The sequence below is a fragment of the Chiroxiphia lanceolata genome, chromosome 16, assembly GCF_009829145.1.
Source record: "Chiroxiphia lanceolata isolate bChiLan1 chromosome 16, bChiLan1.pri, whole genome shotgun sequence".
Lineage (NCBI taxonomy): Eukaryota > Metazoa > Chordata > Aves > Passeriformes > Pipridae > Chiroxiphia > Chiroxiphia lanceolata.
Window position 1 is genome coordinate 11,498,146 of NC_045652.1, and position 25,428 is coordinate 11,523,573.

The 25,428-nt window shown below is 48.3% G+C and overlaps 2 protein-coding genes and 1 long non-coding RNA gene across 12 annotated transcripts; 1 reads left to right on the forward strand and 2 right to left on the reverse strand.

Annotated features, from left to right (window-relative positions):
- Nucleotides 1-882: 882 nt before the first annotated feature.
- TMEM184A (transmembrane protein 184A) lies at nt 883-10,134 on the reverse strand. 5 transcript variants are annotated; one of them, XM_032703781.1, is made up of 10 exons: nt 9,525-9,590; nt 8,975-9,085; nt 6,287-6,506; nt 5,470-5,635; nt 4,567-4,657; nt 4,400-4,475; nt 3,701-3,792; nt 3,151-3,320; nt 2,854-3,051; nt 883-2,413 (listed from the first exon to the last, which is right to left on the reverse strand). In XM_032703781.1, the coding sequence occupies exons 2-10, from the start codon at nt 8,977-8,979 to the stop codon at nt 2,163-2,165; spliced, it is 1,269 nt and encodes a 422-aa protein (XP_032559672.1). In that variant the 5' UTR covers nt 8,980-9,085; nt 9,525-9,590; the 3' UTR covers nt 883-2,162. The 5 variants fall into 5 exon arrangements, with proteins under 5 accessions (XP_032559672.1, XP_032559671.1, XP_032559670.1 ...); XM_032703780.1 differs by lacking the exons at nt 8,975-9,085; nt 9,525-9,590 and adding an exon at nt 9,937-10,134 and having other exon boundaries at nt 6,287-6,511; XM_032703779.1 differs by lacking the exons at nt 8,975-9,085; nt 9,525-9,590 and adding an exon at nt 9,798-9,887 and having other exon boundaries at nt 6,287-6,511.
- Nucleotides 10,135-11,644: 1,510 nt separating this feature from the next.
- On the reverse strand, nt 11,645-15,234 carry PSMG3 (proteasome assembly chaperone 3). Of its 4 annotated transcripts, none has more exons than XM_032704269.1 (3): nt 15,085-15,234; nt 14,171-14,388; nt 11,645-12,194 (listed from the first exon to the last, which is right to left on the reverse strand). In XM_032704269.1, exons 1-3 carry the CDS (start codon nt 15,101-15,103, stop codon nt 12,042-12,044), a joined length of 390 nt encoding a protein of 129 aa, XP_032560160.1. In that variant the 5' UTR covers nt 15,104-15,234; the 3' UTR covers nt 11,645-12,041. The 4 variants fall into 4 exon arrangements, with proteins under 4 accessions (XP_032560160.1, XP_032560159.1, XP_032560161.1 ...); XM_032704268.1 differs by lacking the exon at nt 15,085-15,234 and adding an exon at nt 14,956-15,032; XM_032704270.1 differs by lacking the exon at nt 15,085-15,234 and adding an exon at nt 14,783-14,891.
- LOC116794988 lies at nt 14,177-24,286 on the forward strand. Of its 3 annotated transcripts, none has more exons than XR_004359935.1 (3): nt 14,177-14,535; nt 17,603-17,736; nt 21,589-24,286. It is a non-coding gene; the product is annotated as an uncharacterized LOC116794988 (long non-coding RNA). The 3 variants fall into 3 exon arrangements; XR_004359936.1 differs by lacking the exon at nt 14,177-14,535 and adding an exon at nt 14,898-15,199; XR_004359937.1 differs by lacking the exon at nt 14,177-14,535 and adding an exon at nt 16,194-16,265.
- Nucleotides 24,287-25,428: the final 1,142 nt, after the last annotated feature.

A 25,428-nucleotide genomic window follows, 5' to 3' on the forward strand; every position in this document is an offset into this window, starting at 1 on the left:
CACCTGCTGGCAGAGCAATGGAGGCAGCCCATTATGCACCAGAGACGATCATTTGTGCAGTGAAGTACAACCACAGTTCTTGCTGTGTTCTTGTGCAAGTCTTTATCTCAGCGGCTGCGAGTGCGTCGACAGATGTGCCATCATCACCTCTGCAGTCTGTCCTCGCCCCGGGAGCCGGAGCAGCCTCTGCTCCTGCAGCTGTGGCCATCCTCTCCCAGAGGGGTGAAGATGAAGATGCTCAGCTGAGATGTCCCTATTTCGGTGCTGGCTGTGTTACAAAGCCAAGCAGCCTCGTCCCTGAGCACGGAGGCTGCACTTTGTGGGCAGGACAGTCCTGCCCCCAGGATGCACAGGTTCCTGGATGAATGCCTGGATGCGCAAAGCATATGGCTCTTGTTTATGGACCTCCTTGCAGGATAAGTGGCAGCTGTCTCACCTGCTGAGCAGGTATGAGCAGCTTTGGACCACAGGGACTCGCAAGACTGGCTGAGCTATAGGATGCTTGTGTGGAATCTGGGCTTCAGCATGGTAAGATTTCTCCAAAAATCATCAACTAGTTGTCTTGCTGGTGCTGGAGTCTGGGCTTAGCTTAGCTAAACCAGATCTAGCACCTCTGAACTGCTGCATCCACATCTCAGGCGAGGGTTGGAAGAGGTGCTGTGCAAGGAGAGGAAGCAGGGGACATGCACATTCTTTGTGGAGTGAAAAAGATGAGCACAAATCCCACAGGAATGCCAAAATGTGCAGGATGCTGCGTGTGCAGGTATTTCTGCTGGGCCAGCATTGAGGGGCAGGGAGGACGTTAAGCTTAAGAGCATCAGCATTATAGCAGGAACAAGCAGATCGAGGGCTCTGCTTGCTGAGCTCAGTGAAAATGCTTGCTCCGTGCTAGAAATTGCTGTTTATTAGAAAAAAAAATAAATAAAATAATTTCATGTTGTGATTTACATTTTGCAGTTTAAGAGCGGGGGGGGAAAAAAGGACCCAAATGCTTGGAGTTGTGTGTAACACAGGCCTTACCTATCAGTTTGTTTGCCACATGACTGCAAATCTGAGGCTGCAGACTTGCCCTCGTTCTTCCACTACCCAGCTCCCACCCCAGACAACAGCCCAAGCAGTGCCTAGGTAAGTTCACAGAGATCATCTGAGTACCAGTGGTTCTGCCCTGAGTGGTGACATCCCCCAGCACCTCTCTATCCCCACCATGGTCACCCAGCTGGGCTCAGCTCCCACCTGCCTTCCACAGGTCAGGCAACGCCCAGGGACTGGGAATAGTAAAGGGTTAGGAGGAACAGACAGTTCCCAGTAAGTGAATTCCTACCACCACCAGTCACAGTCCAGTTCCCTAATAAAGACTCTGATAAGGAAGCTGGAATCCCTTTTAACTTCTGATCCATTCAGAGATAAGCTGCTTTAGACATAAACAAGTGCTTCTGTCACCGGCAGATCTCAGAAATGCAGCTGCAGACCTCCGATTAGCCCCAGTGAGGTCCTGCCCGAGCTCCCGGGGGAGTTACTCAGACAGCTGCGTCCACATCTGGAGGGAGAAGAAGATGACTTGCTCTTCTTCCATGGTAAAGGTCTTTTGCACAACTCTGTAGGCTTTTCTGGGAGAAGGAGAGGGGAAAAGATGTAAAAATAAGGAATGACGTCTTTCAACCATTACCGGGTTTTGAGGTGAAGCGAAGTCACCTTCCTGGGCTAGTTTTCTCCACAGGGCCCTTGGAGATCATTTTTTACTCAAATTGGGAGAAACTAGAACAGAACTGTGCTGAGAAAAGCATTTCTCTCAGGCCTCAGTACTGCTTAGAGGTAAGAGGAGAGCGAGGGCAGCTGGTCTGTCCTGCACCCTGGCTCCCCTGCCTGCCTGGCATCCCCCAGTGTTGGCACAGGGCTGGCAGAGAGGCACCAGCAGTGGGGCAGCAATGCAGGGTCAAACACAGCCTCATCCGTAACAGCAGGAGAGATGGGACAGCAGAAGCTGGCACTATTTGACTTAACCGTTCCCTGGGTTATTGCATCTTCCCTTCGAGAGACTGGCTTTTTGGGTAGAGTTCCTGGCTTCCCAGTGCTCTGATTAGACCAGGTTGTCTCAGCCTCGAGACACCTCCCATTTGCACGGGTTTAAATCTTTCCAGTGTCACTGTTCCTTCTGATATCTCCTACAGCTCCTCATCTGACAGGATCAGCACTCTCTTCTCAATGTTTTTGCTCTTCCTGCTGCTCTGGCCATCCATTTTGGAGGCCACGTGCCCGTTCTGCCCTGGTGCCTTGCGCTCTGCTTCCTGCATTGACTGCTGAGTGTACTGCTGGTACGTGGGCGAGAAGTTGTGGATGGCATCCTGCACGATGTCCTGGGGGCTGATGGTCTCCTTCAGCCCACTCGAGATGCTCTGCATCGGGGCAAGGTTTGCTGCAAAAGAGGGAGAGCAGGAGGGTGATGGGACATCAGTCAGTCAATGAGCCCAAGCACTTCAAGACTAGGATGACACTTCTCCTTAGAAATTCAAGATCAGAGGCTCATTGTGGGCCACGTCAGCTTGCAGTGGCAAGTTCCAAGAAGGAAGGCAACTCCACCTCCATGTTTCAAAGAGGATGGATCCTCTCCTACAGTATGTGGGTATCACGTATCCCCTAATTCTGCCCATTCACACCAAGGTCTCTCTTCCCATCCCCTTGCTATGGTTTGTGGTATCATGAGGGAAGAGGGAGAAGGAACTCATTGAGCATAGGATAAGGAAACTTCTCTTGTAGTTTTTAGCATCCCATTGGTAATGGGATACTAATAAAATAAGGGGGGGTTCCTCTTTACTTAGTCATTGATGAAGGAAGGAAGAAGTGAGGAAGGATTACCTGTTGAGTTCTCTTTCTTCTCCCTGTACACCTGGCAGGTGAACGCGTAGCGCAGGGCAATGGAAGCAAACAGCATCTCAATGCAGATGATGAAGTTCTGGTAGCCAGCAGCCACTGTCCCAGCTCCCACCTCCTTCCCATCAATGATCTGAACTTCAGGGATCACCCCACATTTCTCCAGGATTGCCAGCAGTGTCCCTGTGCAGGGGAAGGGAGAGAGATCAGCTCTGCTCCTGCATCCCTGAGCCAAGTTGGGCTACAGGAGGAGAAGTGCTGGGCATCCATGGTGGGACCCACCTTGCCAGAAGGAGAGGAAGATGACTGCCTTGATGGTGATGAACTTGAGGACTGGGTCAAACGGGCGCAGCAGGTCCATGGTGGCGAAGTAGAAGAGGAAGAGCGCGTAAAGTGCCAGGCTGACGGAGAAGTTGTAGATGATGGTGATGTAGAGGTATCCACTATGGACACTGCAGGGAGAGAGAGAGCTGCTGCCCTGGGCTGCGGGGATCGAAGCAAGCTGGGGGCAAAGAGGGATTAAATGGGGAGGGGGAAAGTGCAAGCTTTGCTGTAAGGGAGAACACAGCCCAGGTGGGGAAGAAAGGGCAGAGGAAGCAGGGGGCCACTCTCAGCTTTTCCTCTGTTGGTGGGACCTCTTTTATAATGGCTCACAGGAGTTTTGTCCCTTTCTTTTTGGGGGGTAATGAGTCTCCATTCTTGGCACTTTGGGCTCGCAGTGCTCTCACCACCCACAGAGCAGCTCCCCAGGGAGATTGACAGGACACACTTGTGATGGAGCAGGGATCCATCCTCTCCCATTCACCCTCCCCAGCCCAACCCACACCCTCACTTGAAGTCTCCATCGTGGTACTTCCCGAACGCCTGCAGGATGATGGTGACGATTGCCATGAGGGGTTTCACGATGCAGAACTGCAGCGTGGCCTGCACAGGGGAGAGACATGATGTGTCCTGGGCCACAGGGACATCCCACACCCTACATCCCACCCCAGCCCCTCCACACGAGCCAACCCCTCTGCTCCTGGGACAAAGACACAGAGGAGAGAGCAGTTCTCATCACAGCAGTGACTGAGGGGTGAAATAAAAAACAGCACAAGGTCTGCAGATGAGAGGGAGCAGGGCTTCCAGAAGGCATCTCCTGAAAGGCAGCACAGCCACTCTGAGGTGGGGGACCAGGTGGCTTGGGGACAGATGGGTGGCAGGATTCAGCCCACAGCACAGCACTGGAGAGTTAAGAGTGTCCAGGCTAACCTGGGACTGGACAGAGATGGCAATCTGAGTTCTGCAGTGGGAGGAGACCCTGACTCAGCAGTGAGTCAGAGGCAAGGACAGAGAGTGTGCAGCCCTGCTGCTGGCCAGATGCCGGCGAGCTGGGTGAGCTGCCTCCCTTAGAGGAAAAAAAACCTCAAACCAGCATTTTGGGAGAATGATGAAGCAGAGCCCCCTTGGCAGGGCAGTGGGGAAGAGACCTGCCACCCAGAGAGCCCTTGTCCAAGGGGAGTGAAGCTGATGCTCCCCATCGAGTACCCACCTGCTTGCAGAAGCGCAGGAACCCGATGGAGTAGGACATACCCTGAAGGCAGCAGGTCCCATAAAAGCAGCTGGACCTGGAAGCAGAAGCCAAGGAGATGCCATTGGGGCTGCTGGATGGGGAAAGTGGGTGAAGGGCTGAGGAACTCATGGGATGCTGGGACTTACGCAATGGGCTTCCCTCGGATCTCTGTCATGATGTTGCTCTCCCCTCCAAGATACTCAAAGCACAGGCTCAGGAAGCTGTAAATCACAAAAGCTGCCAAGGCAAGGGCAGACACAATCAGCAGGATTGATGGAAATTCGGGATGAATTCCCATTCCTTCCTGTTCAGGTGTTTTCTCATCCAACCTGGCACTGCACCAGGATTTTGGATACTGGTGGGTGGGGTCCCAGCAAGAGGAGCAGCAGGTCAAATCCATCTGACTTCCCAGCAGAGTCAGACACACTGCACTATGTGCACAGAATTCGTTGCAGATGCAGCAGCTCCTCTGGGCACACACAGTCCACTCAGGGACCCTCTGCATGGAAGGACCTCAAAATTGCCAAGGGATAGTACAAATGGCTGGTGGCCAACAAGGAGCAAGTCCTGAACGCTTTTTCTGGACATCTCTATCACTTATGTTTCATATGCTCCAAACCTGAAGTAATACAAACACCCACACCACTTAGTTCCCCAGGAGTAGAGCAACAAGACAAAAAAGCAAAATTAATCTTGCACCTCAAAACACTCCAACTCCCCAGTTTCTTGGGTATGTCTACTTTCTGCTTTGGAGAAGCTGCATTTCTACCCCACAGGGAGCCAGAAAACCTCTTTCCCCAGGAGCATGGTGCTGGGGAAAGCTGAGCCTGCAGCCAGGTGTCTGAAAGGCACCAGCTCATTGTCTGTGGGGCACCCTCTCCTTGCTGCTGATGGAGAAGGAAGGGGAAAACCTCTACAGGGAGGAGAGTGGGAAGTGAAAGTGATGGATATTTGCCACTTTGTGCAATCAGGATGCTCTACAGTTTGGTCAGCAGGATGAGAGCCCTGCTTTGCCTTCAGCTTCCCTGCTGAGGAGAGGCTGTGCTCACCTTCATAGCAGTCACGAACCGAGTCGAAGTAGACGTAGTACTGGTGGCTGCCGAGGAGGAGGAGGCTGAGCCAGGAGTCAAAGGCATAGATGGGCACGATGAAGAGGATGCGGATGATGTAGCGCTGCTCCTTGGGCATGGTGTAATTCCTCAGGTGTGTGTAGATCTGCAAAGTGCCCAGAGTGCAGAGCTGTGGCTACCAAAGGTCAGGATGGGAACCAAAGATACCCCCATCCCACGGGGGTGCCCTGTCAGCCTTCCTCCTGGGGATGAGAGCTCTGCCAGCTTCCCACCACAGACCCACCACAGTGAACAGACATGGGACGGGCTCCATCCCAGTCCCTGGGGCAATCCCTTGCATGAAAACATGTGGAAATAGGGTTCATTCCCTGGGGCTGTGCAAGGAGTGTGCCTTCTCCTGAGCAGCCCTATCCCAGCGCTTGGAGGCACCAACTTGCCCCAGGGCTGCCTTCAGCAGCACAGATCTGCACAGTACCCTAAACCATGCCCACTGGCAGTATGGCTCAGGGCAGCTGGTGCTGTGCACCCCGAACACCCTGCTGGGTGTTGCCTGCAGGCAGTATCAATGCCCTGCAGCCTCTCCTGGCTCTGGCAACCACTCAGGGAGAGCGTGGACAAAGTCCATCCTCCCAAGCTGCCAGCACCAGGCTCCTGACAGCGGAGATATCTCCTGTGGGCAGCAGCAGGAAGAAATACTTATCCAGAGCTGAGTGATTTGCAATGAACTTGGGGGCAATCAATAGTTTTGCCCTCGTGTCACCCCAGTGCTGAGCCCCGTCTCCGCTCCAGCCCGTACCTGGTGGAAGGTGACGATGAGTGCTGACCACACGAAGATGCCAGAGATGGCCTGTGCCGTTGTCGTGGTCAGGAAGAGCTGCTGGCCATCCTGGGAGTTGTTGTGGGCAGCCATCAGCAGGGAAAAGGCTGGGGATGGGGGGGCTGAGGCCAGCTGGGCCACGGTGCCAGGCCCCAGGGTGCCAGGTGCCACGGGAGAGGACACAGTACGTGTGGCATTACTCATCTGCAGGGAGGGAGAGGGAAAGGGAGTGGTGCAGGAAGGCAGGAGCAAGGTAAGCTGGTGACAGGGAAGGTCCCAGCAGGTTTCCCAGCCCACACAGAGTGTACAAATCTCCTGTGAGGTTTATCTCCTCCCCAGGGTTTTTCCAGGGTGTCCCTCAGCCAAACCAACCCATTTGCCACGGTTGGGTCTGCTTCTCTGCTCCTCTCGGAAGGAAAATGCAAATGTCCTTCAAGAGTAGACCCTCTTTTCCCTGAGAAGGTCTATGCAGTCCCCACGTCTCCCAAAACACATACTTTTCCTTCCCAGCCTTGCTCCTTGTTTTCTCAGGAATAACTATCCAGCTTGAAAAGGAATGACCTGCTTACATTTGTGCCCACGTGAGTTCACACCTGTGGCTCAGGACCCTTTTCTATCATAAACCAGAGACTTAAGGGTTAAACCCATCCCTCACCCAAGATAATAATAACGAGTCCCTTACCAACAAGCCATCAGGACACCGATGTCCTCCTCCTTGGGAGCCCAGAAAGCACTGGGATCCCTGTGGTCTCCCACAAATTTGGCTCCGTTCGTCATGTGTGGCCTGCTGTGGGCAAAGCCCGGGGCTGCCCAAGGAGCCAGATGTTTGGCATCACCCAGGTTCTTAATCCAGCTATTTCAGGACTGTGGGAGTGTCACTGTGCCAAGCAGTGCCAACCCCAAGATCTGAAGGGCAGCCAGTGGTCCCCCCTGCACCCAAATTAAGCACAAGGGAGCAAGCCTGCCACACCACAGGCAAACCTGCTGCCCCTCAGGGATGCTGGAGCACTCCAGCATCTCCCTGGTCAGTCTGTGCTCCTGGGAGCTGGTTGCCCCAAGGCACTGAGCATTCCTGGTGCAGAGGGTGGCCAGGGCATATGAGCACCGTGTACCCTGCGGCTCCAGTCAGCAAGGACCAACCTAATAATAAGCAATTATTTATAGGGCAGCTTCATATCTCAAGGCCAACAGATGCATAAACTGCCATGTTTGGGTTCTCTTTCTGCTAATCTATGGAAAGCTGCTTTTTTCCAAGCATAACAATAGCAGTTTTAAAAAAACAACAACAATCTGTGAGCAGAGCTCTAACAATATAGATGCTTTTCAGTGCATTGTTAATAAACAAATATTTTAGCTGCTGGGTAACTATCGCCTGGGGTAAAACTGTAAGCATGAACTGGAGAGAAGCATGAAAATATCTGCCACAGATAAGAGTGGTAGGGAATGACCTCGGTCCAATTAAAAACTGAAAACAAACCAAAGCAAGAGCTCACCCTGCGGCTTCCTCTTCTGCCCTCTCCCCAAACCCCAACCTCACAGGCGAGGAAACTCAGCTGGTGTCAGATCAACAGCCCTAAAAATACCTTTTCCCCCGCCTCCTCCTGGCAGGAGTTGCCTGTAAGCGGAGATGCCGGGGCGGCAGAGTGCTGGCCAGGCCCCAGGAGTTCACCCAGCGTACCTGTGCCCACAACTGGGGATGGCTGGATATGGGGCCAATAGCGTTATGGAGACAGCAAGGAGCCGGGCTTTTCCTCCCCGTGACTGTCCTGTGGCCCTGCCCCAGCCAGCAGGAAGAAGGATCCCGGGAAAGCTGGGGAGGGATCTGGTCTTTGGACAGACCATCATGACACCGGACCTGCCTTGTAAACATTAACAGGAGGATAGAGATAGCTCGTGGTACAGGGAGAGAGACAAGAGCCTGGTTGTGCCCCATTTCCCAGTCACTTCCCACTCTTTTTGGGGGCTACCCTGCTGCTGGCTGGGGCTATATGGCTGGATTTGACCACTCTTTCCCTCTACCAGAGCATCGTGACAGAGCTGTACGACAGCTCATTGTTTCTAGCTATGTTTTTCTAGTCACTTTTCCAGTGATCCAGCCCACTCCCCAAGACATGGCAGAGAGCTGCACTCATCGCTAGACCCATTAACTCTGTTTTCAACCCAGCGCTGTGCCACAGATGCTTGGCCCGAGACATCCCAGCTCTTATTAGCTTTCCCAGCCATCTCGGTACGAGCACGGTGGCACCAGCAGCCGGTCCTGGCAGCCTCCCCGACATTGTCACACTCTGAACGTGGCAGAGCAAGTCATTAAAAGCAAAAGCCTCGGTGCCACTTGGAGATAGGGCTCCCAGCTCCAGAGGTAATTAGATCCCGTCCACGCAAGGTAGTCGGGCAATTCAATGCAGTTAGAGAGCCATTTACTTCCAAAACAAAGGCAGCAAGGAGACACCGGGAATAATATCAGCTGCAAAACTCAGTTCCTGGACGGGACTGCGCCAGTGCCACATCCAATCTGTCGGTTTTCAGACACCTTGCAGGTACCTGCCATGCAGCATCTACCTGTTACACCCGCTCCCGGGATATTAGAGATGCCAGGTGAGCACTGAGAAGATAAACTGAGCAGTGAAGCCTGTGTTCAGGCAGGCCACCTGCAAACAGGCTTTTCACCTCATCAGGGATTCCCCTCTATCCGCAGGTTGTCAGAGCCTGGACTCCCAGCTCACATCCCTCCCGGTGTCCTGAAACACCTGGGACAAATCCCCATCTCGGCAGCAGGCCCTGTGAGGTGGAGCAGTCAGAAAGGAAAGATGAGCCCTTGCAGCCCCCCACCAGCGCCTCTCAGATCCCTGACCCACATCCCAGGAAGGGGAGCATCCAGACTTAACCCCACCAGCACAGGAGACATGCCTTTTATCCTGATTGCTTTCAGACAAAGCCAGGACACCGGGTTATTTACCCTACCAGGCTCTCCACACCACTCCCAGGCCACCCAGGAGGAAGGACCTACAGCAAGCACACAGCAATGAATCGCGGCAGGGCAGCATGGAGCCCTGCTTAGAGCCCGTCTGGAGGACTGGATGACGCAGGCATGGAGCTCTTACAGCAGGCTCTGCCGCCCCGGCAGCTCCTACAGGTGCTCAGAACCAGTGGCTGGGCCAACCTCTGGTCTGTGGGGGGGTGTCCCCAGCCGCTGCGCACCCCCCAGGGCCCCACTCACCCTGTGGGGCTCCTCCGGGAGCGGGTCTGGCTGCCGTGCCCTGCCTCTGCATCCCCCGTGCCCTCCTCCACCTGCACCCGCGGGAGACTCCTCCTCCGGACACCCTCCCAGCCCTGCCCGCCTGCTGGCAGCGGGCCCTGCCAGTGCCCCAGTTACCTTTGCAGCTCCCCGCGTCCTGCCAGCAACCCCACTCATCCCAGCAGCACCCCACTGTCCCTGCCAGCACCCCAACTGCCCTTGTTGTGCCCCAGGCCCTGCCAGCACCCCACTTACCTTACCGGCACCCCCCTCGCCCTCGCTGCGCCCTGCTCACCCTGCCAACGCCCCACTTGCCCTCGCTGTGCCCCGGGCCCCCCGGGAGCTGGAGCAGCAGGTTGGGCTTTGTCTCCTGCAGAAAAGCCACCCAACTTACCTTTCCGGTCTGCCGCACTCGGCACCCACGCCCGGAAAGCAAACACGGATGGAAAGCCACGGTGCAGCCCAACGCCGCTGACCCCTGCCCGGCACACGTCCTGCGGCCGCAGGCAGGAGCTCTGCCTGGCCGGCAGAGGCAGCTCTCCTTGAAACTGGAATTAATCCCTACTCGGAGGAGAGCGGTGACTAAAAGGCAGGCAGCTGGTGGCACCTTGTGCCTGTTGTTTGGGGCAGGCCTTCCCCCTGGTTTGCTGCCGAGCAGAGAGGAGCAAAGTCGAAGGACCAATTGCTTGTGCTCCAATTTATCGCCCATGGAAAGGCACCAAGGTAAGTCTGTCCTGGCACCAAGGTAAGTCTGTCCTGGCTCCAAGCATCACATTGGAGAGATCCCCATATCCTTTTCTCACCCACCACCCTGTGCAGACCTGGTGGCACACACAGCCAGGAAATGAAGGTGGTTAACTTGTGCTTGGCTTTTAGATAGTGACACTCAGGTCTTGGGGGCTCAGTGCTGGTATGCCACTATATCACCACAGTGGAAGATGCAATTTCCATCCAATTTGCTAATTCATGTATGATTTCCAAAAGTTGCAGGACATATGGACAGACTAAGAGCACCAGGATTTGGAACACACATTGAATTTTGTGTTGGAAAAGAATCCCTACTAGCAAACTAGATCGACAATAACAAATTCCACATGGCTCTCTCAGCCTTCCTAGACAAAAAAAAGGAGAAGTGTAGAAGAGGGAAAATTTATAGTTATGACAGATGCAAATCTTTGATTCTTGGAAGCACATTTTGGAAAATTATTTTTAGATGAAGTTTCTTGTCAAGGGCAGCCGGAAGCCTGCAGTGTTTGAATGTATTTTTAAAAAAAGTTTCATTTCTCATAATCCCTTAAATGCTGTAAATAACCCTTGTTTCAGAGAAGAGTCCTTTCGAAATCCATTTTCTGCTTTTCTACTTCTAGGGGATTTTTTAGCAACAGAAATGACCCAGCAGCTGGATCAACACGGGGCAGGCACAGGCTCTGTGCTGATTCTGTTGTACCAACAGGTCTTAGCACAGCTCCTCCCTTCCCAGAATCCAAGACCTGGCCTCTGTCTGCTGTCAGGTTCATAAGTGACAATAGTGTGTAACAGCTCACTTAAAAATTTACTACTTCTTGTAGGAGAGGTAAAAACAAATGTGCTTTCCAAGCAAATGGCAAAAGTTTGGCTATTAAGCTTTGCATCAACTCATACAACTTCATCTGACACTTTTTGTCAATGACTCAGCAGAAACACCTTTGTGTAACCCTCCCCCAAACCCTCTGTCCCTGAGTCTCCTGTGACAGCTGCTCATTGCAGGTGGTCCAACCTATGGATGTTCTGCCTCTTTGATGTGCTGATGCCATGTAATCCATTGGCAGAGATTATTTTGTCGTCTTCTCACCACTATTTTGGGTTCCTGTCTTCCACTCTCACATCACCTTTCAAGAAATTTGCAGAGCATAATTATCTGCTTCTTTTTAAAATCAGAGTGAAAGTGGAAAATGGATTCAGACTACATCAGGAACTGACATAAGGACAAAAGCAGTCATATAGGACTCATTTCCTTAAGAACAGGCAAGAAAATCTTTCCCATTATGCAATTGTTGACTTTTTACCAAAGCTTGTATTTCAATTGAAGTGATTTTCACAGAGAAAAAAGAAAACAGGTAAAATTAGATTTGTCAGTGTTTCTTTTATTCCCTCTGCACTGGGTGTTCCCCCTTTGTGGTACAGTGCAGCTACAGAGCTTGGCATCTACAGCTCCTGAGGACACAAGTGCAGAGCCGAGCCCTTTCCCAAATATAGGACCCACCCAACATAGTAAAAATAACACTTCTCTTGTATATTGAGACAATTGTTCCTGTCCCGTCACTGACTATATGGACTGCAAACCTGTCCCACTAACAAAACTCACAAATATTCTACACAGTAGAGAAAAATTCATCAAATTCCTCAGTACGTCCAGAACCACCACAAAGACATTCCATCATTTTCATTTCTTGTCCTTTTAAATAGGTGGTGATGAGTCATGGACTCGAGATCGTTTCCTTGAATCCAGATGGCACAACTTCACCACACTTGGCAACTTCGGATCACTTCCCGTAGAGCCTGTATTCCTTCCATGGTCTTGTCCTTTAAAGCCATGGCGAGAAGAACAGGTTTGTTCCCAGCTTCCTGTGACACGAACGCCACCAGGTTTTTGGCACAAACATGAACGAGGGGCTGAAAAACAAAGGGGATAGAGATGTACACTCCTACAGATGGGAGAGCCCTCCCACACGAGCTAGGAGAGGAAGAGTCAAGGGATGATGTCAATAACCTGTTGATCCTGGACTTGGACTGAGCATGGCATTTGCTGTGTGGTTCCAACACGGTCAGCAAAGCCAAGCCACAGGACAGGAAACTTTAGAAACTCAACCAGCTTAAAAGGGAAGAGTTTGGACCCATGAATGACAGCCACCCAAACCACCCTGAAGCAACTTAACTGGAGCTGCACTGGAATTGAGTTTTAGCACTGTCAGGAAAAACTGGAAAGACAGTGTGGAGAATTTTTCCTTCCATTAATCCTCCCACGCAAACTATGACACCAATATCCAATTATATGAAATGCTGTGGATCCAAATGTCTTTATTTCCATCAGAGCCAGACTTCTAAAGAGGTCTGCAAGTACAACCTTTTGTTTAAAAACTTGTTCTGAACACGGGATGTTCCGCTGACAAACTCTGGAAAAAACCCTGCTATTTTTGCAATTCCTAGAGAATTCCTGTGTAACAGGCACGTTGCTTATTTTACTAGAATAATGAAAACCAGAAATAAGTAGTGAGGCTGAAGAAGGGAAGAGAGATAACCATCCCTGTAAGGTTTCCTTAACAAGAATAGACTAGACCAGCATTGACTATTTCAGTTGGAAGGGACCTACAAGGATATCTAGTCCAACTGCCTGACCAACTCAAGTTAAAACATTATTCAGGGCATTGTCCAAATGGCTCTTGAACACTGACAGGCTCAGAGCATCGACCCCCTCAAGCCTGTTTCAGTGTCTGACCACCCTCTCAGTAAAGTACTTCCTAATGTCCAGTCTGAACCTCATCCAGCACAGCTTTGAACCACTCAACTTGTCTAGGTTTCATTGACACCCACAGTTGTGTATCTGTCAGAAAGATGAGTCTGATTGATTTTAAATACCAGTCTTTTTTGGAAGTGTACACCATCCCAAACAGGGATGTTAACAGTGACAAGCAGGAAAGGAGCAAATTAGTGAAAGCCTTTTCTTAAAGTTTAGATCGGTTTAGTTGGTTAAAATGATTTAAAAATAGAATTTAATGAAGTAAACATAGCACTTCCCATTTCCAAATAAAACACAGAAGCAGCTTGGGGGTGGAGGTAGTCAGAATTAGCACATATCATACCAACGAAAGAAAAACAAAACATCTCCTATTCAGAAAGGGAAGGCTATTACTGAAGAAAAAGAACTCCACAGGGGGAAGCTGTGGATAGAATCAGGAACTTGTGTTGCTACAGTTTTTCTAGTTAAGGTTAGCAAGTAATATTTAATAGCTTCAACCCTGATGGAAAGCCTCATAAGCAGGTAGCTCTGTAACTTTCTGTTTTAATGCCTGACCAGTTGATGCTTTGCGAAACACATTTTCCTCTGCTTTCTCTCCAGCCTTGTGAAATGGTTGATAAAAACTCATTTTGCTGAAGCAAAACAAATTAAACTTTATCAAGGGAAGATGCTGGCAGGCACACTTAAGTGAAGGCAACTAAAGTCCATTATGGGGCTGGCATACACTGGGTGGGGGATGGGGGTGACAAAACAGACCTGAAAAGAAAAACAAACTCACTGGAACAGAAACCCAAAAGGTTATCAATGGCTGCACATTTGATCTTGCAACCCTTAAATCAACAAAGGTTTATCAAACCTTGCATAAACACAGAGAAGCAATCCATATCCTGCAGGACACAAAACAACAGATCCCCAAACCACTGACGGTTAGTTAAAGTTTTATGTCAAACAGCAGACGAGCGCACATACTTTTGTGATGAACCCCTCTTGCCTCAGAAGATATTTTAAAATTAATCTTATCACTGTTCAAACACTGCTCTAACTGCTGTGATTCATCAACTCCCTGGCAACTCGCACGGCCCCACCTACTACATTTCCCCCTTATCCTTGCTGCACATCCGCTCGCTCTCACCTCATCCTTGCCCAGCAGCACCTTGGTGGTGAGCGAGGGCCTGCCCACGTTGTCGCCGATGGTGTTGGGGTCCACGTAGACGATGGTGCCCATCTTGCCGTACTGGGTGACCACCACGAGCACGGAGTTGGAGAAGGCCGTGCACACCACCTCGGTGGGGACGCCGTGCACCACCTCCTCCCGCTGCTTGGACGTCACGATGGGACCCGCTTCCATCGCTGCCGGAAGAGAGCGGAGCGGCAAGAACAGTAAAACAACCTTAGATTACAAACGTGGTCTCTGCGGGCTGTAAAAAGCCCAAATCCTTCCCCATCATTTGAAACAACCTGGGTTAAGTTAGTTTCAGAGCACAGGAGCATGCGGAGGTGCGTGTTAGTGCGGGACAGCGCACCCCTGATTAGGGGGGGATATTTGGCAGCCTCGCAGCGATGGCATCGCTCCCCCGGCATGGCCGAGCTGGCTCTGACAGGCTCCGTCCTAAAAATGCACCAAGGAGGGGACCCCGATCCCCGCTTTCCACCCCGGGCCCCGCAGGACCAGACTCTTCTTGAGGGAAACAGAGACACGGCCACCATCACCCCTCCCGCCGGGCCGCGGCCCCGCCGCCCCTACCCGTGCCGCCGTTCTCCGCCCAGGCCCGCCCCGCCGCGGCGGAAGCGGCGCCTTTCCCTCCCCTCCTTTCCCTCCTCCCTCCCTCAGCCGGCGCGGGGCGATGGCGCAGGGCGGCCGCTGCCCTCACGGCCCGTCCCCTCCTCTCCCCTTAGCGCAGCTGCCGCCGCCATTACCCGCCGCGCTCGCGCGCGGGAAGGCGCCATCTCCAGCCCCCCCCCCCCGTCTCCTCATGGCCGTGGTCCCTCAACGGCCCTGCCCCGGATCCGAGGAGGAGCCCCTTCCCCCGACGCCGTCTCCTCCACCGTTTTCTCCTCGTTCCATACCGCTTCCCAGCGCGGCTGGGGCAGTCCCGGGGCAGGACCCCGCAGCGCCGTGAGGGGGTGGCGTGTCCCCCTCCTCAGGCCCGTGAGGGGACAGGTGACCCTGAGGGCCGCAGCGGGGCTGCAAATATTTGCATGTTTTGATTTTTCCTCAGGGGATGTGGCTGCACCCACCCACTGGGCGTTGTTGGGTCACACTTTAATCCCCTGAGCGTGCTTTCCCATCTAAATAAAAAAAACAGTGGCTTGTAAAGCACGCTGATAAAAATAGAGGGAGAGCGACTTTTTACACGGGAAGACAGGGATAGGATAAAGGAGAATGTTTTTAAACTAAATGCGGAGAAGTTTGGATTAGATATTACATAGAACTTCACTATGAGGGTTGTGAGGTCCTGGCACAGGTTGCCCAGAGAAGCTGTGGATTCCCCACCCCTGGAATTGCCCAAGGCCAGGTTGGACAGGGCTTGGAGCAACCTGGGATAGTGGAAGGTGTCCCTGGCCATGGCAGGGGGTTGGAACGAGATGAGCTTTAAGGTCCCTTCCAACCCAAGCTGTTCTGTGATTCCGTGAAAATAAGGCTGGTTTTGGGCTATGGGAGCGGCCTTGCCCTTGGCTGAGTGAGTGATGGCAGCTGCCCAGTTGAGCTGTTCTGGGGGATAAAATAAGGACACTTGTGTGAAGAGAGCAAAACATAACGTGACTGTCCGGGGTGCAGGCATTAGTTTCTGTTAATTACACACAATTGATCCGGTGCTAATGCTTTTCTTTGTAATACTAGTACTCGTGAATAATAATTTTGTATTCTAGTTTATACATAGCCCTGAAAATTGGAATTTCTCAGAGGTTTGCAACCTTCCAGACTCTTGCAATTGCTGCATCTAATGTATGCTCAAAGCCTTCCTTGCTATGTTTTAGGTCTCCTTTACTGGCATTCCCACCACCCACTAAATATCCCAGGTGTGGCTGCAGCAATAGCTGCCTGAGTTGTGGGTTATCAGTTCAGGCAACATATCTTAAGGACCTCATGAATATTCCTTTTGTTTTGCATTAAAAGTTTTACCAAAACTTGACTACAGGAAGAGCGCATAGACTTTGTGATGAGAATCCTGGAAGGCACCATTAGAGAGCAGCAGAGGTCCACGGAAAAGCTTTTAATTCAGCAGGTTATTTTTGTGGTTAATTCAAACAGAGGCTCGATACCTTTTTGGTACTCTTTGCAGTCTGGCAAATAGTCTGTTTTCCAGCACTGTGAATAAACAGCATTCCTCTTTCTTGCTTACCACAATCACTCGAGGCTTTGCCTGTTTGACAGAGATAATAGCAGCTATTGTCAGTAAAACCTCCTGACTCATAAAGAAGTTTATTCCTGCTCTGCCTTCTCCAGAGAGTAACTTTACTTCAGGAAACACAAAGGACCCAGTTCTTCCTGCCATCCTTGCCAGACTCCATTTTATTTTTTACATGTCAGGAGGACAAAAAGCTGTTGTTCAGATTTACAGGGATTCACCATTCTTCTCTGTTTTGCATTAGTTTTGGATGAAAAAGTTGTCTTTAACAGTTTCTTTGAATTGGATGTCTCATTTTGGCCTGTAGCTAAGGTGGGATATAATAAACTGAAGTAACTAAGCACTGAATCTTCATCACTGACAGTAAATACATTAAAAAAAATGAACTAAAGAGAAGAGTCCTATTGTCTGTGTGACTGATATAGGGGATGGGGATTTGAGAATACACACTGTGGCAGGTAATGGGACCTTTCCTGAGGGGTCTGTCTGCCTGCCATCTGCTTCCCAGCATTTTGTGGCTTAGAGAGACCTGGATCCACACTTACACTCCTGGTTTCTACAGCACTATTCCTCCAAAGATCCCTAATCACATTGCGAACATTATTACACTTAGCTTCATAAGCTGTCTTTTGACATAACACGTTATTAATATACCCCATTTTACAGTTCAGGGAAAATAAAGAATCGAGACAGCAGATCAGAGCCATCAAATTCTCAGCTGGAGATTCTGCAGAATTTCAGGATCCCTTCTTCCATTCCCATGCACTCACTGTTGAAGAAACATAAGTTGTGCATATCACTATCTCAGTTATGAGGCAAAATCAGTGACTGTGCAGCCCCATACATTGACAAGAAAAACTATTCATAATGTTACCTCTTTATACCTTTATTATTATTTATTTGAGCAGTTTTGTATTACTCTTCTTTTTCAACTGCCTCAGTGCCTCTGTGTGTGTAGACTGGAAGGAGGCTGCTTTTATATTAGTCTTTGCATTTGTCTGAACTGATTTTATGAGAACAAATGCATAAGATCCTTAGAGCATCAGAAATGTTTCCCACTTCTCTTGAAAACTAGACACACAGTGTTTCAGGACATCCATTAATAATCCCTGCTCTGGGGAGGGCCTCACTATCAAAGTGCTGGGTTGGTTTATTAGTTTACAGGTTATTACTTCTCTAGTTTAGATTTCTCTCTTGTATCTTTTATGATGCAGAATACAGACTGTGAGCTGGAACCTCGGGTGCAGCTGGGCCCTGGGCTGCGCAGCCAAGGAGAGAGGAAAGGAATTAGTTTGCTCCCTGATGCAGGAGCTGCTTGGGAACTATTCTGCCCCTTGTTATAAATCAGGTACGTGAAGCAGAGCTGCCTGCGAGTACATTCCTCAGGCCAGACGATATCAGAGTGTTCCTGCTCGCCTTATTGCTGTCACAGCAAGGTCGGGGGTGTGGGTGGTGCAGGGTTGTGTGAGCACTCTCTCCATGGAGCTGTTGTGTCAAAGGAGTAGGAGGGATGGCAGAAATCCACACTCTGGATTTCTCCTTTCAAGCCATCCTCACTGCATTTTGATAGAGTCTGGCAGAATGGTGTTCAGAAAATACTACTGGATCGAGGCCCTGGGGGAGGCAGGGAGAGGAGCACACCCGGGGCTGTTCTCAGAGACCAGCCTTCGCCCCAACAACCATGTCTGGCAACAACAGCCTGGCTCTCTCTGCAGTCACTGGAAACATGGCTTAGAGTCTGGCTCTCCTCAGTCAGGAGTCACACGTGCTGTGGCTGACGTTGGCTGGCTTATCTCCTACTTTCTAGGGCTCAGCCTGACATAGGTATGGGCCTGCCAAACATGACCACAGCCCAGCTGCCTCTGCACATGAGTAGAAAGGGGACATCATATGTGCAGGGAAGCCTGAGGTTGGAGTGTGAGCAGCTGAGGAGTTCAGACATGTCCAGGATTAGGTGATACCTGAACAGCATTCTCAGGGTTAAAGCTCTGAGGCTCTGTTTGTGCTCATATTTTGAAGGGAGGTGACGGGATTCTGGCTCTTTTGTGCATTGGTCCCTTTTCTGTGCTCCCTGGGATAACAAGAGTATCAATTCTTATTCTGAGAGACCAGTCTAAGGGTTTGGCTTGTTTTGAAGTTGTCCACACAGCTTTTACTGTGTGGGACTTCTCTTATTTCACTGATTGTGTGAGTAAGGGGAAGGCTCAGCCAATCCATTAGGCATTGCAAAACGGCTCCAAGCTATTTTGTTTTTGATTAAACCTTTTTTTTTTTTCCCAGTTGTAGAATTCAGCCAGCAAAACAACAGTCTTTTAATAAAAAAACCCCACACATAACACATCCAATTATTTCTTTTCTGTGTGAGCTGCACTCGGCTGCCCATCTGAAATAGAAATGCTGGATGTCTTTACGTGCCTGAGACTCTCAGGTCATGCTGTTGTTTCCGTTTCTTGCACTTGCAGCTTAGTAAGGAAACAATATGGGAATGTTCATTAATATTTGTGTCAATAGTAAGTGCCCACATATGAGCACTAGCAGATTTTCCTGCGAAAGCTCAGTGTACGGGGTAGGATTTAAAAACATGGCAGTAAGCCAGGACGCTCTGGCTGGGCCTGGAAACATCTAGGTAGCAATGTGACTGGAGCTCTGGAAGTTTTTTTTAGTCAGATTTAGCGACCTATAAATAGAGGAGTACTCCAGCCCTTGTAGGACTTTGTTATGCTGTGTCATTGGTGTTTTCTGAGCTGCTGTGCAGGCTGGGAAAGGAGGATTACAGATCCATGGGGCGGGGAGGAGAAAGGAGAAAGGAGCAACCTTGGTGCTGGGGGAGAGTTTCACGAGGGGGCTACTACTGAGATTGCAGAGCCTGGCAAGATGAGGCAAGTCACACCTGCAGGAGGACATTGCTGAAAGCAGTTTCTTGGGTGCTTGATCTCAAACAGCAGTAGTTCTCATATATTCAGTGCCTTTAAAACCAGCACATCCTACATTTCTCTGCAAAAATTATCCAGAAATTACTTTCAAGAACGACTGAAATTAAAATGACATTCTGAAAATGTGTGAAATACATCTCCAGCATCACTCCAGACTACCTAAGAGAGCTAAAAGAGCTCCAGCTACCTAAAAGAGTCAGGATTACATCATGCAGCCAACCTGGTGCTGTCTGATGATAATTTTATCTCCGGTATTTATCATGAGATAACAGCTGGCTGTACTGGGCACTATAGGCAGGGGGTATGGAACAGACAGAGTCATCATGAGGCAAGATTGAGTTTGAGTACTGTTTACATAATTTTCATTTGTCAAGTAACAGCCCTGCATAGATCACGACCATGACAGCGCCTGTGGATGGTATCATCCATCAGCAGATCTACCCTGCGAACAGCAGAAGCTTTGTACTGCTGCAGTGGCTGAAGGAATTATTTCCATGGATCACTAAAGACAGCAGTAATTACCATAAAGCTCACTATAGTTTATGTAGGAGTTTTTTAGGTGCTCGCGGGGGTCTGTCAGATGAAAGACAACATGCAAATGGAGTGGATTGTAAAAATAATTGTGGCATAGCTTCTAAGAACAAAACTCGTACCCCTCTGTTCCCGAGAAGTGCGAAAGCCGGCAAATAACACCGTGGCTCTTGCAGAAGCAACAAGAGAATGTGAGAGTATTAGTATGATACTAATAGTATAGTCAGTTCTATAAATCACTTAATTGTGACAGCAAATTAAATAGTGTTGTTGTCTAGAATTCACCCATAGTTAGAATGATATATCTTGATGAGACAAATGCCTTCTGCGCCGCCAGTAATAAATTAGCTCCTCTTTCAAGTGAGAAAACAATTAAAAACTTGGTTGAAAAGGGCATATTTTCTCTGTGGCCACTGATCCTTCAAACTCAGGAAATAATAAAGTGGTTCTAATAGTTGTTCATTGTTACACTGTTGAAAGAGGAAAAATCCATTGCCTCATTATGTTCAAGACAGTTATGAAATTGCATTGGGAATATTTGAAAATGTAAGAGGCATCTAACCAAATGGTTTCAACTTTGACAATGTGTCATCATTTGCAGTTCATAATGCTGCTGTTAACTTTGGGAGATATCAGTCAGTGCACACAGTGGAAAATGAGAATAAATATTTACCTTGCATTTATATACTGCATAAATAATAGCAAAGTACACAGTAGATAGGTCATGATTCCATTTCGAGGGTTGTGTAACAAAAGTTTCAGAATTACAGGAGGTATTCATTTTGCAAAACTTAAATATGTGGAAGCATTCAGGCATTTCCCAACAAAGTGGACAACTCTGTGCCTTGCCAATGAAACAATACCAAAATGATTCCTGGGTATAATGAATTACTCTTGAATATTAGATGAAGATTGGCTCTATCTCATTTTTAAGTTCATTATAGATGTTGAAGATGGAGATGGTGAAAATACCTGATGTCTGAATGCTTCCTCTTTCCTGGTACATTAAATTTGTTTGCCATCTGGTCAAAATGAACATCCTATCTGATGTTGAAGTTTAGCACATAAAGCTACAGTTATGCTGTAGATCACAATAAAGAATCCAAGCCAGACCTGCATAAAGACATTCCGTGGCAAGGCAAAAGAATGCAAGCAGGTGCTCTTCCGTGGGCTGTAGAGAGACAGATTTCTGTACCTATACTAACCAGACTCACTGAAAAAGTGTGAGATTATAGGAAGCTGGGAGCTGTATTGAAGGACTTACCTAAGACAGAAAATTGGAAATACATGTATGAGGAATTTTTTGATTGGAAAGATTTTGTGAGGCACGTGCATATACTGCAGGACTTTGTATTTAGAAGAGTTTCAAATCCTGGTTATCTCCATTTCAGAAAACTTGTAGAGTTTACTACATCTCCTCCTGCGTCTAGAAATTAATCAAATAAATAGTTTCTCTTGGAAGCAGGTTTAACATTTCAAAACCCTGCAAAATGTTGAGTCTATTAAAGTTGAAGTTTAAAGTTAATTTTAACTGACCACATAAATTCTTTTATGAATCAACATAGAAAAAAACAAGTATTTGTTTCTTTGTTAGTGCCATTCTAAGTAATGAACTGAAGTTTGTGATAATTGAATTGTGCTTTTGATGGACAGTACAAATGTATTCTTAGGAGAAAAATACAATTATATACTGGAGAAAATGGCATTAAAATGAAGCATTGTCCCTTATTTCATAGGTGCTTATCTTCTCTTTCTGCACAAGAAATATGAAAATCAAGAAAAGCAGATGTGCTATCAACCTTTTGAGTTTCATCCTGGAAATGAGGTTGGAATATTCCATAAGGAAATCAATGTAATTTTCCTACCCTCTTCTGTCTCTGTAAGAAATGCTCTGCCTAAGTCCTTCTCTGCTCTGCACTGGCAATGCCTCTTCTGTTTCTTTAGGTGACTCCAGGCTGAGATCATGTTTTTTCTCTCAACTTCATGCGAGCCTCCTTTTCTAACCCTTCCAAGAGCATTTTAGAACCAGTTTGCCCTGAAACCCTGAAATCAGAGAACACTGAGGGATTAGGTTTAAACTTGTTAAACTGAATTAACACTCCTGCCACATGATTCTGGCCTGTGCCAGTCCTTTTAATCTTGTTCAGAGTTTAGGATAATTTGTTTAGTAGGGCTGATCAGTTGGAGGTTAATTCAATTGGACTTTGGTTATTTATTCATGCCCAGATTTGCTAAGTGTCACAGCAGATACACGAGGTCTCTGTTACAGTTATGAGATGGCTTCATTAGTGTGACGGAGAGTCCATCTGGATGACTTCCTTTCCTCAGTGCAATAACTGGCTGTCAGGGCTCTCTCCAGTGGAAAAAAACTCCTTATATAACATCTCCCTTTCATTTGTGTCACAAGTGTATTGATTACAACTTAAAATGCACTCCTCTGTTCCGATTGCTGGGATTGCCAATAAACTTTCTCAGGGATCTCAATAGTATTCCAGCTCTACATTTTCCATTGATACCAGAACTTAAAAGAAAAGTAGAAATGCGTTGTAGTAGCCATTTATTATTAATAATGTGCTTTCATGCAGCATTTTGGTCCTTCTCACTTCAAGGTCCACTTTTCTCACAAGTGAAGCGCTACCAGTGCTGGGTTAGAACATGGTCAGTCTTTTGCACTGTCCAGAATTAACTATCCAGAAATAGAATACAAAAAAAGAGGAAAAAAATTGCATCCTACTGAAACCTCTGGAGGAATTTAAGTTGGCAGAACGTTGTTACTCGGACTGGAATGTGGCCAGGACACCAGGATTAATGTTAGCACAAAATGCCATTTGATTGCAAGTGTTCAGATAACCTTGGATGAAAGTCTTATCTGAAAAGAGGCTCTTCTAACAGAAAGGGCTCCCTGATGTTGGCTGGGACTTTGGTTCAGGGTTGACTCAGAGAATTTTTGCTCTTTGCTTCAGCAGTTTTTGAATGGGACAGCTCTTGAATGGTAACAGATCTCCCCTTCACAGCCTGCAGCACAGCAGATAATTTCCCAGAGAGAATTCCATGCCATAGACTGATGTCTCTTTTTAGAGATGTTTCCTGATATATCATGCAAACATTACGAATAGGAGCCTGAAGGGAGGCTTGCTGGGGAAGGTCCTAAAGATTAGAAGGAAGGAAAAATGTTAATGTCAAGAAGGCACTGGGACAAGCTGAGTTTCCACATCTTCATAAATGTGAAGTAGCTATTTATGTCGTGGAGTTACTTCTGAGTAAGTGAGACTGTCCTTTGCCTCATTCTTGCTTTATTCTCCTCTCTGGATGTTTCTACTGTAGTCCTCTAATACATGTTATGACTTGAGCTGGCAAAACCAGGGGATGCCCAGCCAAAGCTTTGATGATTAAGAGCAGTGTTAATCAAAATTTCTTCTCTTTCTCTCTTTTTTTTTCAATTAAATTGTAAATCTGTGCTGAGGACCAACCATCAGCTTCCAGGGAGTGAGAAATGTTCCCACATGCTTGGCCTTCTTCAGAAAATCCTGTCACAGTTAAACACCGTGAAATATGGCTTCCAACAGAACAGTGTTCCCAAAACCAGCTGGGACCAGCCTTACAACTCAGCATTCTTTGCAGAAGTTTATTTCCTGTTGACTTGGAAGGCACGTTAGAGCTTTGGAGAGGAGTTTCTACTTATCTACATAACAATGCAAGATGAGTCCTGCAGCATCAGCTCCCACAGAGAAGCTGGAGACAGCAGGGCTAGAGAAAAATATGTCAGTACCCATCCTTGCCATCAGACGGGTGAGCTGCTGGGGGACTTGACGTTTCTTGCACTGGTCCTGGGTCCTACATGTCTGCATGGGGAAAAGGAAAGCATCCAGGGAGGGGTTTGAGGCAGCCTGCCATGAATTATGAAGGAGGCTGTACCTGCAAAAATCCAGTACGTGTTCCCAAGAGACTTGATTCCTGTCTGAAGGAGAAAGACCAGTGTGCAAGCTCCCTCTCTGTGGATGTTCTCCCCATACTACAGCTCCTCCTTTACAATAAGGCGGGAGCTTCATGCAATGGGAACAACCCTTGCAGGGCTGTGTGTCAGCTGCATGTGTGGATATGCTGTATGTGACCATGGGACTTACTTTGCTATTTGGTTTTGAGGGCAAAACCCATCACTGTTTTTATGTAGTGTTAATCTGACCTAAACTGTTTTATAAGTGGAGCTATTTTCCATTCTATGGAAGCTGAAGGTTTTCCCTTGCTTTCCATGGGAAGACACCAATTGTCGCATTTCCTCCAGCCCAGTCTTCCCATTTCTTTCCTGCAGCAGCTTAGACTTGTATATGAGCCAAGATATGATTCCCCTAAGCATTTACATAATTTAATATTCCTTTTCCTTGTCTTCCTTATTTTTCATTTATAGGTTAACCAGCACCTGAGATGCTCAGTGCTTTCCCTAACTTTGCTTTGACTAGTTAAACTTTTAAATTAAACGTATTTATTCTCCCTCCTTCTGTTTGAAGGTTACTATAGAATTCTGTATTTAAAAAAAAAATCCAGTAAATGGAGAAGTAATCACAGATGAATCTTGCTGAGGAGAGACAGATGACCTGACATAAAGAATTGAACATACTATTCCACAGATATCTCTGCATCTGACAAAATAGGCCAAACTCATTTTTTATGTGGCTCCACCAGGGATGAACAAGACCCGGGGGCTGTAAGGAAGACCACGTGCTGACTTTTTGTTTCATTGAGTCCCTGGAACACTGAATATGCTCTTGATATGCAAGAGTAGGCTGAAATCTGCAATCAGCTCCACGAGTGTAACTGAATCTGAGTCAGGATAAGTGGCACCTACATGATGAAGAAGGGCATTCATTATGCTCTGTTCAGGTCTATACCAGCCCAGTCGTGTGGACGGAGTTCAGCACGTACTGTCTTGAGCTGAGGGACCACACAATCATGCTCCAGCGATCTTTTCTTGTATATATTTCTCCTACATGCTGGACATCTCAATGCTACGCTGACAAATGCATAAGCACACACCATCCTATCCAGATACCTGCTCTGCACATGCTCAGCAGCCAAAAGATGCATGTTGGACTTACGAATACGAGTGAGGTGAAACGTGTCGTGCGACCTTCACATTGGGCTCACTTTCCTTCTGATAAATCACCGCTGTCCTGGGGACATCTGTGTCAGTTCTGACCAATCCCCCATTGCTGAAGGAAAACATGGTGCAGCTGTGAAGGGTCTGTGGTGCTGTGCGTCTCACACGTGTGCTGCCTGTGGCCAACATTAATAACAAAGCTTTGTACAAAAGACTAGAAGTATCAAAGGCAGCACATGAAGAGAGAAGAGGAGACTGATGCACGTTGCCACTGCCTTAAAAGGAAGTATAAGAGGAGAAGATTCCTGGGTGATCTCTTCATGCTATCACCAGGAATGGTCCTTTTGGGAATGATGCAATGAAGAGCTTTTGAGAAAAATGTTGTTAAAGCAATTTTTGTTGGAAATGTTATTTTGACACATCAGGCCATATTGTTTTGATCATTCCCTTTTCAAAAGTAACTTTTAGGTTACAGTGTTCT

Excerpts from the sequence above, each read along its gene's own strand:
- TMEM184A (XM_032703777.1), bottom strand. The coding sequence starts at position 8,240 with ATGGGGCACAACCAGGCTCTTGTCTCTCTCCCTGTACCACGAGCTATC. Across the intron at positions 6,512-7,985 it reads ATCCCCAGTTGTGGGCACAG|ATGAGTAATGCCACACGTAC; the intron begins GTACGCTGGGTG and ends CCCTCCCTGCAG. Across the intron at positions 3,793-4,399 it reads TCCTGCGCTTCTGCAAGCAG|GCCACGCTGCAGTTCTGCAT; the intron begins GTGGGTACTCGA and ends TCCCCTGTGCAG.
- PSMG3 (XM_032704268.1), bottom strand. The coding sequence starts at position 15,013 with ATGAGGAGACGGGGGGGGGGGGCTGGAGATGGCGCCTTCCCGCGCGCG. Across the intron at positions 14,389-14,955 it reads CCCGCGCGCGAGCGCGGCGG|CGATGGAAGCGGGTCCCATC; the intron begins GTAATGGCGGCG and ends CTCTTCCGGCAG. Across the intron at positions 12,195-14,170 it reads TGCTGCTGGGCAAGGATGAG|CCCCTCGTTCATGTTTGTGC; the intron begins GTGAGAGCGAGC and ends TTTGTTTTTCAG.